General features: G+C 32.9%; 4 protein-coding genes across 4 annotated transcripts; 3 read left to right on the top strand and 1 right to left on the bottom strand.

Moving 5' to 3' along the window:
- Window positions 1-931: 931 nt before the first annotated feature.
- Window positions 932-1,665, bottom strand: LOC11418117 (uncharacterized). Its single transcript, XM_003625017.4, has one exon. The coding sequence runs from the start codon at window positions 1,440-1,442 to the stop codon at window positions 1,143-1,145; it is 300 nt and encodes a 99-aa protein (XP_003625065.1). The 5' UTR covers window positions 1,443-1,665; the 3' UTR covers window positions 932-1,142.
- Window positions 1,666-3,813: 2,148 nt separating this feature from the next.
- On the top strand, window positions 3,814-5,597 carry LOC11417639 (probable protein phosphatase 2C 43). The gene is made up of 4 exons (XM_003625016.4): window positions 3,814-4,155; window positions 4,269-4,633; window positions 4,763-5,008; window positions 5,178-5,597. Exons 1-4 carry the CDS (start codon window positions 3,870-3,872, stop codon window positions 5,595-5,597), a joined length of 1,317 nt encoding a protein of 438 aa, XP_003625064.4. The 5' UTR covers window positions 3,814-3,869.
- Window positions 5,598-7,891: 2,294 nt separating this feature from the next.
- Window positions 7,892-8,859, top strand: LOC11418116 (probable protein phosphatase 2C 25; the record flags this gene model as incomplete). The annotated part of the gene is made up of 3 exons (XM_024771040.1): window positions 7,892-7,924; window positions 8,023-8,262; window positions 8,431-8,859. Coding segments are annotated over 3 exons (702 nt in total), but the record flags the coding sequence as incomplete, so codon positions are not given.
- Window positions 8,860-10,321: 1,462 nt separating this feature from the next.
- Window positions 10,322-12,030, top strand: LOC11415039 (probable protein phosphatase 2C 43). The gene is made up of 4 exons (XM_003625014.3): window positions 10,322-10,604; window positions 10,718-11,082; window positions 11,177-11,416; window positions 11,596-12,030. The coding sequence occupies exons 1-4, from the start codon at window positions 10,322-10,324 to the stop codon at window positions 12,028-12,030; spliced, it is 1,323 nt and encodes a 440-aa protein (XP_003625062.1).
- The last annotated feature ends 1,080 nt before the right edge of the window (window positions 12,031-13,110 follow it).

Here is a 13,110-nt window from a genome sequence, read left to right as displayed (position 1 = left end):
AAATAAGACACGCACATCTCAAATAGTTTAGAGTCGGCTTAACGGGCTTTAGGCTTTATTGAGCCGAACCAACAAGTTCTCTTTGAATATAAAGCTTTAAATACAGAGAAATGCTAAACTGGTGGATGAACAAGATTACACTATTATTATGATTGAGCTTTGAGCTATTTTCAACCGTGTGTACGTAGTAGAGAAATGATTATGACTTTATGAGCATTGAGGTGGAGTCAAATTCTATATCAACACCGTCCCTTATATCAAATGGTTGTGGTTCACGTAACCCTTGCTATTTCTTGGTTTCCCAGATTAAAAATCTCCTTGGGTTTGTCTTCTTTAGTTTTTTTTGCTAAGTTTGGTCTTAGTATTTTTACTAGTGTTAGAGTTTTTGATTATATTTTCTTGTTTTTGCTTCTCTAACTTTGTGGCATTTTTTTTAGAGGTTTTTTTAGTTTTATTTAGGGATAGCCCCTTTATTTCCAAAATAATTTAAATCCAACACACATGTTAGGTGAGGTCCCAAGCTTGGGTCATTCGAAAGCAAAATGTTGAACTTCTTAATAATAATGATAAAGTAGACATACACCACGAAAATTGGAAAGGTAAGCTTGCCTTTCACACCGATTTATTTTCCATAAGTTGGTTTTGTTAGGTACTTGTTACTATTATAAACCACACATGACTCATCACATGATGAAAGCAATTGAGATTTTTTGGTGGAACTAATGGACCTCATTCATTCATTCTAGAAACAGTTTCCTGCGTTTGTTGCACGCTTTGAGGCTTGTCATGTTCTTCCACGTTCAATTTTGTTTTGCTCATACTTTCAATTTTCTCCCTATTCTTTTCTTTACTATCTTTTTTCTGAAACACACCTATTTTGACTTTTCCTCAAACAATATAGTTGAGAAGTGCAAATTTGGACAAAATAACATCCAAGAAGGAAAATAAATTAAGATAATCATAAGCTTTCAATTTTATTGATTCCATCTTCTATGAGAAACAACTCTAAGGTTGCAAAGTAGAGCAAAAAAAACAAAAACATGAAGAAAAAAAGAAGAGAAATTAATCTCTTAAAAATAATTTACATAGTCTTAAACAAGATAAAAATATTATAGTCTCTTACAAAAAAAAACTTTTGTGCTCTATTCTTGATCCTCTTGATCCATCCAAACCATCAAAGAAAGTGGGTCTAGTGAAAATTTAGACATGTTATTGTCAACGACACCAAAAGATTGTGTTTTGTGAGTATAAACCAAAGAAGAAGTAGAAGGGTTTACTTTGATCATGCTCCTAGCTGGTTGTTTTTGTTGAGTCTGAGGAAGATCTTCACCGTTTGGAGTTTTGAGAGGAAGCACGGTGGGAGAAGTTGTGGATTGTTCAGGCTGTGGACGAGGGTAGAAGAGATCGGTTGGAAAAAAGTTATATTGTTGAAGACCAGCCATGAAAGAGTGGAAGAATTTGTTTGATTGATGATGTTTGTTTGAAAATAGGGTTTTAGGTATATGTTTTTTTTTTTCTTAGTAAAAGTGGTTATGTGAAGAGGTGTATTTATAGAGAAAGATTGTGAGAGAAAAAAAAAATAGGAAAAGAAGGTTCTAAACTTTTCTTCTTTGGTGGCTTGGGAATCAAGGTGTGGTTTTCTTGGAGAAGAGGAAGGTGTACTTTTTTGTTGGATTTTTTTTGTTTAAGGTGTGCTACTAGTCGATGTTTACAATTAAACATTCAATTTGTCGGTTTTTTTGTTGGAATTTTTTGTTAAAGGTGTACCCCACTTTGATTCCAAACAAAATAATTCTTATTGATTTTGTTAATGAGAAAAAGAAAATATTGATATCTCAAATTACGTTCTAGAAAAAGAAAATTATATACTCTTAAATGTTTCTTACTATACACAAATATTGATATCTAACATATTAAGTAGAAAGTTTTTTTTGTCTTGAAAGGGAACACAACCTTCTTTTTTTTGGAAGGGAAATGATGCTAGCAACTTTGCGCTTCAACTTTACTTTGATGAGGAAGAGAGGGTCGCCACTATCAATTATCTGAGGAACTGCTCTGCTGCTTCGAAAGAGCCTTTCATTGAGGTGGAGTTTAAGTCCACAAAGAAGAAGAATAAGCACAATGATTTACGAGTTCACAATATTCGCTCTGCGAGTAGGGTACCAAATTGATTCATGGGCTTTCTTTGAGTTATTTTTCTTGTTTTCCGTTCTTTTTCTTTTCCCCTTTGTTTGTTTGCTTTTATTTTCTTGTTCTATTTGGGTTTGGTGTTTGTCCCCTGTTTTTTGTCATCTTTATCGTTTAAGAAGGTTTTGGTTAGGTCCACCTTCTCCTTTTGTCCTTGTTTCCTTTTATGTTTTTATATCTAGGATGATGTAGTTGATTCTTTATCTGCACCCTTTTTTGTTTAAAAAAAACACACAATCTTCTCACCCTAAAACCAGTTATATATTTTTTTTTTATAGTGAAAAAATAAATAAAAAAGAGTGCATTCTATGCAATAAGTTTTTTTGTCTAGTAATTTAGTGACCAAAATTTCACCCTTACAGTAAAAAAAGTGGAGAATTCTCTCCATATTACAATGTCCATAATTTAATTTGTTTTTTCCATAACAATCCTAATTTGGACTAAAATGACTTTTGGTCCCTTTAAAATAAAGAAAATTTGATTTGATTTTTATGAGAAAAAAATTCATTTTTTGTCTCTAGATATACAAAATGTTATTCTTTAAGTAACAAACACTTTTTTATTTGTTAAATTTAGAGACATAGTCAAATACTAACAAGTTTTTGGTAGATTCTTTAAAAAAAAAACAAGTTTTTTGATAGATATTAATTCATATTCAAATAGTATAATCATATTGTATATTGCCAACAAACAAGTAAAACCATAAACATCCTCTAAAAATAAAGTAAGACTATAAATAATATAGAATATTAAAATAATTTTTATTTGATAACTGAATATGCACATATTTCAATTCCTAGATTAAAGAAACTATATTTATCTTTTTCAATGACACAAATAACATCACAAATTATCTTTTTTAATATCACTAATAATATAAGCAAATTTGTTTCAAGAGTATAATTGAAAGTCTAAAAGTCAACTCAAAATCATATATTGCTAAACATTTTATTTTGTAAAAAAAGGACTTTATATCTATGCTATATAGATCAAATATTTTATTCAAAATATACCATAAGTTATTTAAATATACAAATTATTTTAAATATAAAATATATTAAATTTTGACTAAGGAAACTTATAATATAGAAAAAGTATATTACATGTTTTTGGATATGTGTAAAATATTAATGTTATTCCACCAAAAAAAGTATACTACTATATTTTTGTTAATCTTGACCAAAAAAGTATTTATGTTTTTATTTAAAAATAAAATCAAGTTTTGTTAAATACAAATGTTCTCATAATTAGTCAAAATCTGAGCGGGGCTACGAAATAAAAAAATAGGTCAAAATCACACAGTTAAAATAAAGTGGTTTAAAATCACACGAGGTAAAATGAAATTAGAGGGTTCAAAATGGCAAAATTGAGAAATAAGAAGAACTAAAAGTGCAATTAAGAAAATGATATAACAAGTTTCATTCAATTTTCTTCTTCCCGCCAATTGATAATATGACAGCTGGCTCATTCAATATTGCAATGATGAAGTTAGTTACATTCTGTTGGGATTCTGTTGAGACTGTTTTCAGTTAATTGAGTCTATTTTACCCTTCATTTCACATATATAAATATCATAGGAATATTCATTCATTCACATTCACTATTTTCCATACTTCAAATCATTACTCTTTCACTTACAATCAAAATCACTCTCTTTTCTCACATTTCCTTCTCCTTCAAAGATGCATCCTTGGCTTGAAAATATAGTCAATCTATGCAGGAAAAGGAAGAATGACAACATCAACATGGCTTTATTCGACCAAGACCCTCATGCAAGTTCGATTGATCTCAAAAGGCATTGCTATGGACAATTTTCCAGTGCTTTTGTTCAAGCAAATGAAGCTATGGAAGATCATAGCCAAGTTGAAGTTGCCTCTAGAAAAGCACTCTTTCTTGGAGTTTACGACGGCCATGCTGGCTTCGAAGCTTCCGTCTTCATCACTCAACACCTCTTCGACCATCTACTCAGTTAGTATCTTTCTTTAACCAAAAAGTTTATTTCTTTTTATTAATCTTTCAATTTTGTTCTTGGTTTGAGAATTAATGGAATTTTTATTTTATGTTATGTGGTTACATTTTAGGGGCTGTGCGAGCGAATGAGAATAAAATAACTGAACCTACCCTGAGGGATGCTGTTTCTGCTACTGAAGCAGGTTTTTTGGAATATGTAGAAAAAAATTATAGGCAAAAAAATAATCTTGGAAAAGTTGGTTCATGCTGTCTTGCTGGAATTATATGGAAAAAGACGCTACATGTTGCGAATCTTGGAGATTCGCGTGCTGTAATTGGTACTATGGTTAATAATAAGATCCAAGCTGAGCAGTTGACAAGAGATCACAATTGTAAAGATGAAGCTATTAGAAAAGAACTCATGTCAGAGCATCCTGATGATACTACCATTGTGATGTATGAGAGGGAAGTGTGGCGCGTTAAAGGCATCATTACGGTATTATGTTTTTACTTTTAACAAATTTAATTTGATCTGATATTGGTTTATGACTTTTATAATGTTATCTTGATACATATTGGTGATACATATTTGATATTGATATGCTATTGATCTGATATGTATTAGGTTAGTAGAAGTATTGGTGATACATATTTGAAGAGGCCTGAATTTAGTTTGGACGAATCGTTCCCCAAGTTTGAAGAAGTGCCTGAACCATTTATTAGAGGCGTGTTATCAGCAGAGCCGGAGATGCGTTCTAGAGATTTAACAGAGAACGATAAGTTTCTGATATTTGCTTCTGATGGACTTTGGGATTTCTTGTCAAATGAACAAGCAGTTGAAATTGTTCAAAACAATTCAAGAAATATATGTGTATATCGATTTCTATGACTTTTTCTTTTCTTTATTTTTCCTTTCATTTTGATTTAGTCTTTATAAAATGAAAATACATATTTCTGTTTTTTGCATCAAAGACGAATTTGAGTCATTACTGTTATGTTTGCTGGCTTTTGATTTAGTTATGCTATGGTGATTTTTTCAGGGAATTGCAAAAAGGCTTGTGAGTACTGTTCTAGCACAAGCGGCTGCTAATAGGAATTCTACCTATAATACCATGAAGAATGCTAATCTGGGACGTGGCGATGGGAACAGGAGGTATTTTCATGATGATATAAGTGTGATTGTTGTGTTCTTGGACAAAAAGTCGATTCTGAGGATGCCCCTACATAATTTGTCCTACAAAAGCTCATCTGCCAGACCTACAACATCAGCTTTTGCAGAGTCTGGATTAACCATGCATGGGCTGCAGAGGCTGCAGAAGACTATTAAAAACCGGTTTCAAGCAAGTTCATCGCAGGAAGGCGAGAGCTCTCAGACTCAGGACCCTGAGGGCGAGAGCTCTCAAACTCAGAGCCTTTTGGGTCAGAGTTCTCGGGCTGCTAAAGAAAAAATATACGAATAAGAGCTGTTATAACTTCCTTCAACCATTGAGATTTGTTAACTCTATTGGTTGAATGTTTTTCTTTTCACTGCATATCAAATTAGGTTCTAGAAGCGACAGTTTTATGTGATACATTGATTTTCCTCAGTTGTAACTTTTAGGTATCATACAACTTTCAATAAGTGTCCTGGAGTTTGTGACACAAGAGTTTTATGTCTGAAACTATATAGCAAATAAACTTGTTTGGTTCTGCCTAGCTTTGTATATTGTTTTTACAGAAATCAATTGTAGTATATTTTGAACATATTATTTGCACCTTTAAATTGTAGTTTTTCTATGTTAAAGCTGAATTTTGGGCCATATAAAATGGGCTTAACTTAATCATTGAATTTGATTCAACATCTTCTATTTTAATTCTTGGTTGCATCATTTGAGTTGAGACGCTCTTACAGTCTTTTCTGTCAACTTCACCGAAACAAGTTATCTCTGTGCTTACTATCAACTGTGTTAATACAGGTATTCAGTAAAAAGTTATTGCATGATTAATAGTCCTCAAATATAGTAAAATGTTAATGTATGTATCATGAAATTTTACCAAGTGTGTGGTTGTGCCTTGTTTTGGAAATGAAAGTGCAAAAGTATTCTGAAATGCTGTATACTGTTTTTAAATTACTCAATTTTGAACATTTTATTTGGTGTGGGGGAGATTATTTAGGGCCTTAAATTAATCATTGAATTTAACTTCGAGAAATTTAAGTTATCATCTCCGAAAACCAATTCCTCAACAGATTTGTGATCATCTTTTCACAGTTCTCCCACTAACCAAGTCTTGCATCTTTTAATGCTCAAGTCCATTTATCTTCTTAAAATGAATCTATATATATATATATATATATATATATATATATATATATATATATATATATCATGCGCGACGTCGTTGTCAAGACTAGAGCTAAATGATAAAAAAAATTCAACCCCACAATATGTTAAATTTGAGTCTTTACTATTCTATTTGCTAGCTTCTGAGTACTGCGATGCAGAAGCTGCTGAAGAAGGAGTTTTACCTACAGGAACATTCTGGCTGCTTCTGCAGGACACGAATCAGTGAGCAGGAGGTCTTTTCGTGATGATATAAGTGTGATTGTTGTGTTCTTTGACAAAAATTCGTTTCTGAGGAGGCGCATACTTGTCCTACATGCCTCTACCTTCAAGTTTTGCGTCTGGATTAACTACTTCAGCGTTGCAGTCATCGAGTCTGAAGGAAAGTTTCAAAAATTGGTTAAAATCAGGTTCATCGCATGCATCTAGCACGCATGGCCCTCGTACTCCTCTGGCTCAGAACCCTCAAACCCCTGAGGGCGAGAGCTCTCAAACTCAGAGCCTTTTGGGTGGTCAGAGTTCTCGGGCTCAGAGCCCTTGAAAGAATATTACATATGGATGGTTGTGACTTTTATTCTCGGGATCAATCATAACTGTCACACTATCAGAAATGTTTGACTTATTCTAGGCTTAATAACAAATTTTTAACTTTTTGGGAGATCTAGACTTTCTTGATTGCGGAGTTTCTCAAAATTAAAATTGTTAAAATCTTATTTGCAGACAATTATCCACAAACTTGTACTCTTTCTCAAAATTAGTATATTTAGAAGTTATGTTAGTATTTTTGTCTCCTTTGCCATGATTTGAACTTGGACCCTTTATACCTTAACTCCTTCAATCGCAAGTGAGCCATCCATCTCCCATTGACTCATATAATTTCATGATAGGAAAAGATTTAGAAATTAAAGAAAATGAAGGAAGAAAAATTAAGGTCCAAAACTTTCATATGCTGTAATAACATAAAAGTTCGGTTAAATCATTCCCTTCAATCAAATCATCTTATGTAGAAATGTGTGGTCAACAACAGCAATGATACATACAGTCAATATATCACTTACACTTAATCAAGAAAAGTTTCCTTCAATTTTCCTTTTCCCGCCAATACATAATATTGTAATGACGAAGTTAGTTAAATTCTGTTAGGTTTCTGTTGAGATTATTCAGTTTTCTGTTGTCAGTTAGTTGAATATATATAGAAGATCACTCTATTTTTCTCTTCCAATCAAGATCACTCTATTTTTCTCTTCCAATCACATTTCCTTTTCCTTCAAAAATGCATCCTTGGCTTGAAAACTCATGCGCTGTGATTGGTACTATGGTTAATAGGAAAATCCATGCTGAGCAATTGACAAGAGACCATAAAATTAATGATCAAGCTATAAGCGAACTCAAGTCAAAGCATCCCGATGATCCTAACATTGTGATGGATAAATAATGGATCATTGCGTGTTAAAGGAATCATTAAGGTATTTTTTTGTTTTTCTTTTAATCGATTTAGATAAAGTTATTGGTTGGTATGATATTGGTTTATGCCTTTTATAATGTTTTCTTGTATATTTATCAGGTCAGTAGAACTATTGGTGATGCATATTTGAAAAGGCCTGAATTTATGCTTCACGAGTCGTTTCCCAAATTTAAAAAAGTTCCTAAACCTTGTACAAGTGGTGTGCCATCAGCAGAACCAGAGATGTTTACTAGAGTTTTAACAGAGAATGATAAGTTTCTTATATTTGCGTCTGTTGGACTTTGGGAGTTCTTGTCAAATGAGCAAGCAGCTGAAATTGTTCAAAAGAATCCAAGAAATGTATGTATATATCCATATCTATGACTTGTTCTTTTCTTGGTTTTTCCTTTTGTATTGTGAAAAAACACGGGCTTGTTTAGTCTTAAGAAAATGAAAATAATTCTGTGTTTTTTTATCGATGACGAATTTGAGTCTTTACTAGAGGTTATGCTATGATTGATTTTGCAGGGAGTTGCAAAAAGGCTTCTGAATTCTGCTCTAGCTGAAGCTGCCAACAGAAGAAATGTTACCTATATGGACATCCAGGCTGCTGCTCTGGGACACGACAATATGAGCAGGAGGTCTTTTCATGATGATATAAGTGTCATTGTTTTGTTCTTGGCCAAAAAGTTGTTTCTGAGGCGGCGCGTACATAATTTGTCCTACATATGCTCATTTGACACGCCTCTGCCATCTGATTTTGCACGGTCTGGATTAATTGCTTCAAGACTGAAGGATTGTATCAAAAAGCGGTTTAAATTAGGTTCATTGCATGCATCTAGCTCTCAGATTCAGGGCCCTCGGACTCCTCTGGCTCAGAACACTCAAACCCCTGTGGTCGAGGGTTCACAGACTCAGAGACGTTTGGGTCAGAGTTCTCAGGCTCAGAGCCGTTAGGAGAATGTTAAACTGCGGGTTTCACCGAAACGGCATTCGATATAAATTTCAATTTAGAATGTAAACTGTTCTAACTTATTTCAGCCATTGAGATCTGTTAACTCTATTGGTTGGATGTTTTTCTATTCACTCATCAAATTAGGTTCTAGTGCTAATATACATTTATTATGTCTGTTAGCAAATAAAATTGTGTGCTTCTGCCTTGTTTGTGAAATGGAAGTTCAAATGTATTTTGAAATGCTTTATACTATTTTTACATTATTCAAATGTTGTTAATTTTGAACATTTTACTTGCACCTTTAAATTTATATCTCATGTCTGAATTAATATGTTGGAAATGGTAATTAATTTCATTGTTTCCTAAACTTGATCATTGAATTTGATTCAACATCTGCTATTTCAGTTCTTGGTTGCATCATTTGAGATACTCTCTATAATGGTGTTTCCTTTCAATAGCAAAAGGAGTTTGTTACTAGCTTTTCTTGAACAATATGAGTTTGTTGCCATATAAATATTCACAAGATAAAGTATGATTGAATATTTCTCGAGAACTTTGTTACACTAAAGTTATCAAATTTCATAATGAATATGTTGTTTAAAAAATATGCATATGATGGTATAACTATTAATTTTAACTTAAAAAAAACTAAAATTTTGGAGTAACACTCACTATGAGATAATGTACTCATAATGGGTTTCAGCTTGTCAAGTTGTGAAAAATGAGTAAATGATCAATCACACCCCCTCAAATATAACATTTATGTGCAAACACCCCTCCTCAAATTTAAAACTAAGTCAAGCCTTGCAAATTAAAAAGTTTAAATATCAAGAATTTAGATATAAAAATGAATTCTCTGTGATTTGATTTGAAGAATTGGACAGTAGGGATACAAAAAGGATAGCTGCAAGTTTAAAAAATTATAAAGCTGAATTTGTTGCATAGAATGAATAAAATGGGGCACAAGTTATACAGTTGAAAGAAAAAATGAAACAGTCGAGGTTCATATCTCATGATACACTTCTTCTAAGCTTTTCATGAAGGTATAAAACTATAAATACTATATCTCATGCCAGAACCGTCAGGTGCAATAATGTATTCATTTTAAGCAGTGCAAGCGATTTCATAACAAACGTAAAGAAATGACATACAATATATGTTGAACTCAGTCGAACTCACCACACATGAAAAAATACGAATAGACATTTTGTCCATAAACACGAAGTCGAATTTTATATTATGATGAAAAAACTGAACTTTGATGTTCCCCGTATCATTTTAGGATTCTGTTGAGACTATTCGGTTTTCTGTTTTCAGTTAGTTAAGTCTATTATTCCCCTTTACATAGAATATTCATTCATTCAATCACATTCACAATTTTCCATACTTCAAATCATTACTCTCTCACTCACAATCAAAATCACTCTCTTTGCTCAAACAATCACATTTCCTTTTCCTTCCAAAATGCATCCTTGGCTTGAAAATATAGTTAATCTATGCAGGAACAGGAAGAATGACAACTTAGCTTTATTCGACGAATGGCCCTCTCTCGCAAGTTCGATTAATCTCAAAAACCATTGCTATGGAGAATTTTCCAGTGCGTTTGTTCAAGCAAATGAAGATATGGAAGATCGAAGCCAAGTTGAAGTTGCCTCTAGAAATGCACTCTTTCTTGGAGTTTACGACGGCCATGGTGGCTTCGAGGCTTCCCAGTTCATCTCTGAACACCTCTTCGACGATCTACTGAGTTAGTATCTTTCTTTAATCAAAAAGTTTATTTCTTTTTATTAATCTTTGGATTTTTTTCTTGGTTTGAGAATTAATGGAATTTTGCTTTTATGTTATGTGGTTACATTATAGGGCTTACTAATGAGAATGAGAATAAAATAACTGAAGCTACCCTGAGGGATGCTGTTTCTGCTACTGAAGCGAGTTTTTTGGATTCTGTAAAAAGGAATTATATGATAAATCGAAATCTTGGAAAAGTTGGTTCATGCTGTCTTGCTGGAATCATATGGAAAGGGACGCTACATGTTGCAAATCTTGGAGATTCACGTGCTGTAATTGGTACTATGGTTAATAAGAGAATCCGTGCTGAGCAGTTGACAAGAGATCACAATTGTAGTGATCCAGCTATTAGAGAAGAACTCAAGTCAATGCATCCTGGTGATCCTACCATTGTGAAGGAAAAGAATGGAGTGTGGCGCGTTAAAGGCATCATTTCGGTATTTTGTTTTTCTTTTACAAATTTAGATTGAGTTGTAGTTTGATTTGATATTGGTTTATGACCGTTATAATGTTTTCTTGTATATTTATTAGGTTAGTAGAAGTATTGGTGATACATATCTGAAAAGGCTTGAATTTACGCTGTGCGAATCGTTTCCCAAATTCAAAAAAGTTCCTGAACCATTTACTAGAGGTGTGGTATCAGCAGAACCAGAGATGCGTACTAGAGTTTTAACATATAGTGACAAGTTTCTTATATTTGCTTCTGATGGACTTTGGGATTTCTTGTCAAATGAACAAGCAGTTGAAATTGTTCAAAACAATCCAAGAAATGTAAGTATATATATCGATTTCTATGACTTTTTCTTTTCTTGGTTTTTCCTTTCATTTTGATTTAGTCTTTATAAAATGAAAATAAGTATTTGTGTTTTTTGCATCAAAGACGAATTTGAGTCATTACCGTTATGTTTGCTGGCTTTTGATTTAGTTATATGCTTTGGTGGATTTTGCAGGGAATTGCAAAAAGGCTTGTGAGTACTGTTCTAGCGAAAGCGGCTGCTAATGGGAATGTTACCTGTAATAGCATGATGCATGCTAATCTGGGACGTGGCGATGGGAACAGGAGGTCTTTTCATGATGATATAAGTGTGATTGTTGTGTTCTTTGACAAAACGTCGTTTCTGAGGATGCCCGTACATAATTTGTCCTACAAAAGCTCATCTGACAGACCTACACCATCTGCTTTTGCACGGTCTGGATTAACCACTCATTGGCTGCAGAGGCTGAAGAAGACTATTAAAGACCGGTTTAAAGGAAGTTCATCGAATGCATCTGGCTCTCAGGATCAGAACCCTGAAACCCCTGAGGGCGAGAGCTCTCAAACTCAGAGCCTTTTAGGTCAGAGTTCTCGGGCTCAGAGTCCTTGGAAGAATCTTAAACAGAATTAGTAGAACAAGGTGGATTCCTTGCAGTTTATGATAAGGTTGATAGAGTTATATATGACTATCTCACAGAAAAAGCTCTAAAATCTGCATCTAGGATCAATGCTTATTGTGGTATATGAGGTGCACATCTAATGGTATAAAGTTAGTTGGTGACTGCTTTATGCTGTGCTATGTATGTGGAATTAAATCTAAATTTCTATAGTTTCCAATTTTTATTAAAGGAGTTTGTGGTTATGTAATTTGATGTGAATGACCTTAAATGAATAAATACTTACTCTTGGTCATTGAATAATCTGTCACATATGTGAATACTTTCTTTTAGCTCTAACCCCAGTTGAATGGTTTCAATATGTAATTTCCTCAGCAGCCCAAATGAGAAAGAGACAAGATTGAAATTTTGAAATAAATACAAAGAATTCAACGTTGCCCTTGAAAGAAGAAAAAGATTGCCAAACTTAGAATTATAAAGTAAAACAATGAATATCCAAAGGATTATTCAAGTGGTATGTGTTAGTACATCAAAAAAGTATTTTTTAACTAACAAGTTCAAGATTTGATCTCTGAGGCTAACCAATCTTCTTCACCCTAACAAATAAATTACTAATAATCTGCCTATAAAACAAACAAGAAAAACAAAAACTACATAAACTATACTAGGGACTTGGATTAATTGTCTCACTCTTTCATAGTTACATAATCTGTGGTCCAAAGTTTGATTGGCTCATTCTGTCAAGTTTGACATTATAAAGTAAATACAAACTACTTAGTTTTTACGTTTTATGTTGCAGAGGACTATGAGATAATGCACAAACTGTTAAAGGATTAGCTCTGCAATAGTCTTAAGTATATGTTTGGAGTAGACATAATTGATTTTGGAAGTGTAATATGTTTAGTTTTTCCATTCATTCCAAAAAATTTGGCAAGTATTTTGATATGATATCAACTTTCTTTCTCATACTCACATTATGTTTTTACTTTATCTCCTTATTGCTTTGGTTTTTGTGTCAATACCTCTTTTTCTTTATAAAATTATGGTTATCTCAAAAGTTATCAATCAGATAGTTGTTCAAATAACACAACTCT

This window comes from Medicago truncatula, chromosome 7, assembly GCF_003473485.1.
Source record: "Medicago truncatula cultivar Jemalong A17 chromosome 7, MtrunA17r5.0-ANR, whole genome shotgun sequence".
Classification (NCBI taxonomy): Eukaryota; Viridiplantae; Streptophyta; class Magnoliopsida; order Fabales; family Fabaceae; genus Medicago; species Medicago truncatula.
This window is presented reverse-complemented; position numbering and strand designations above follow the sequence as displayed.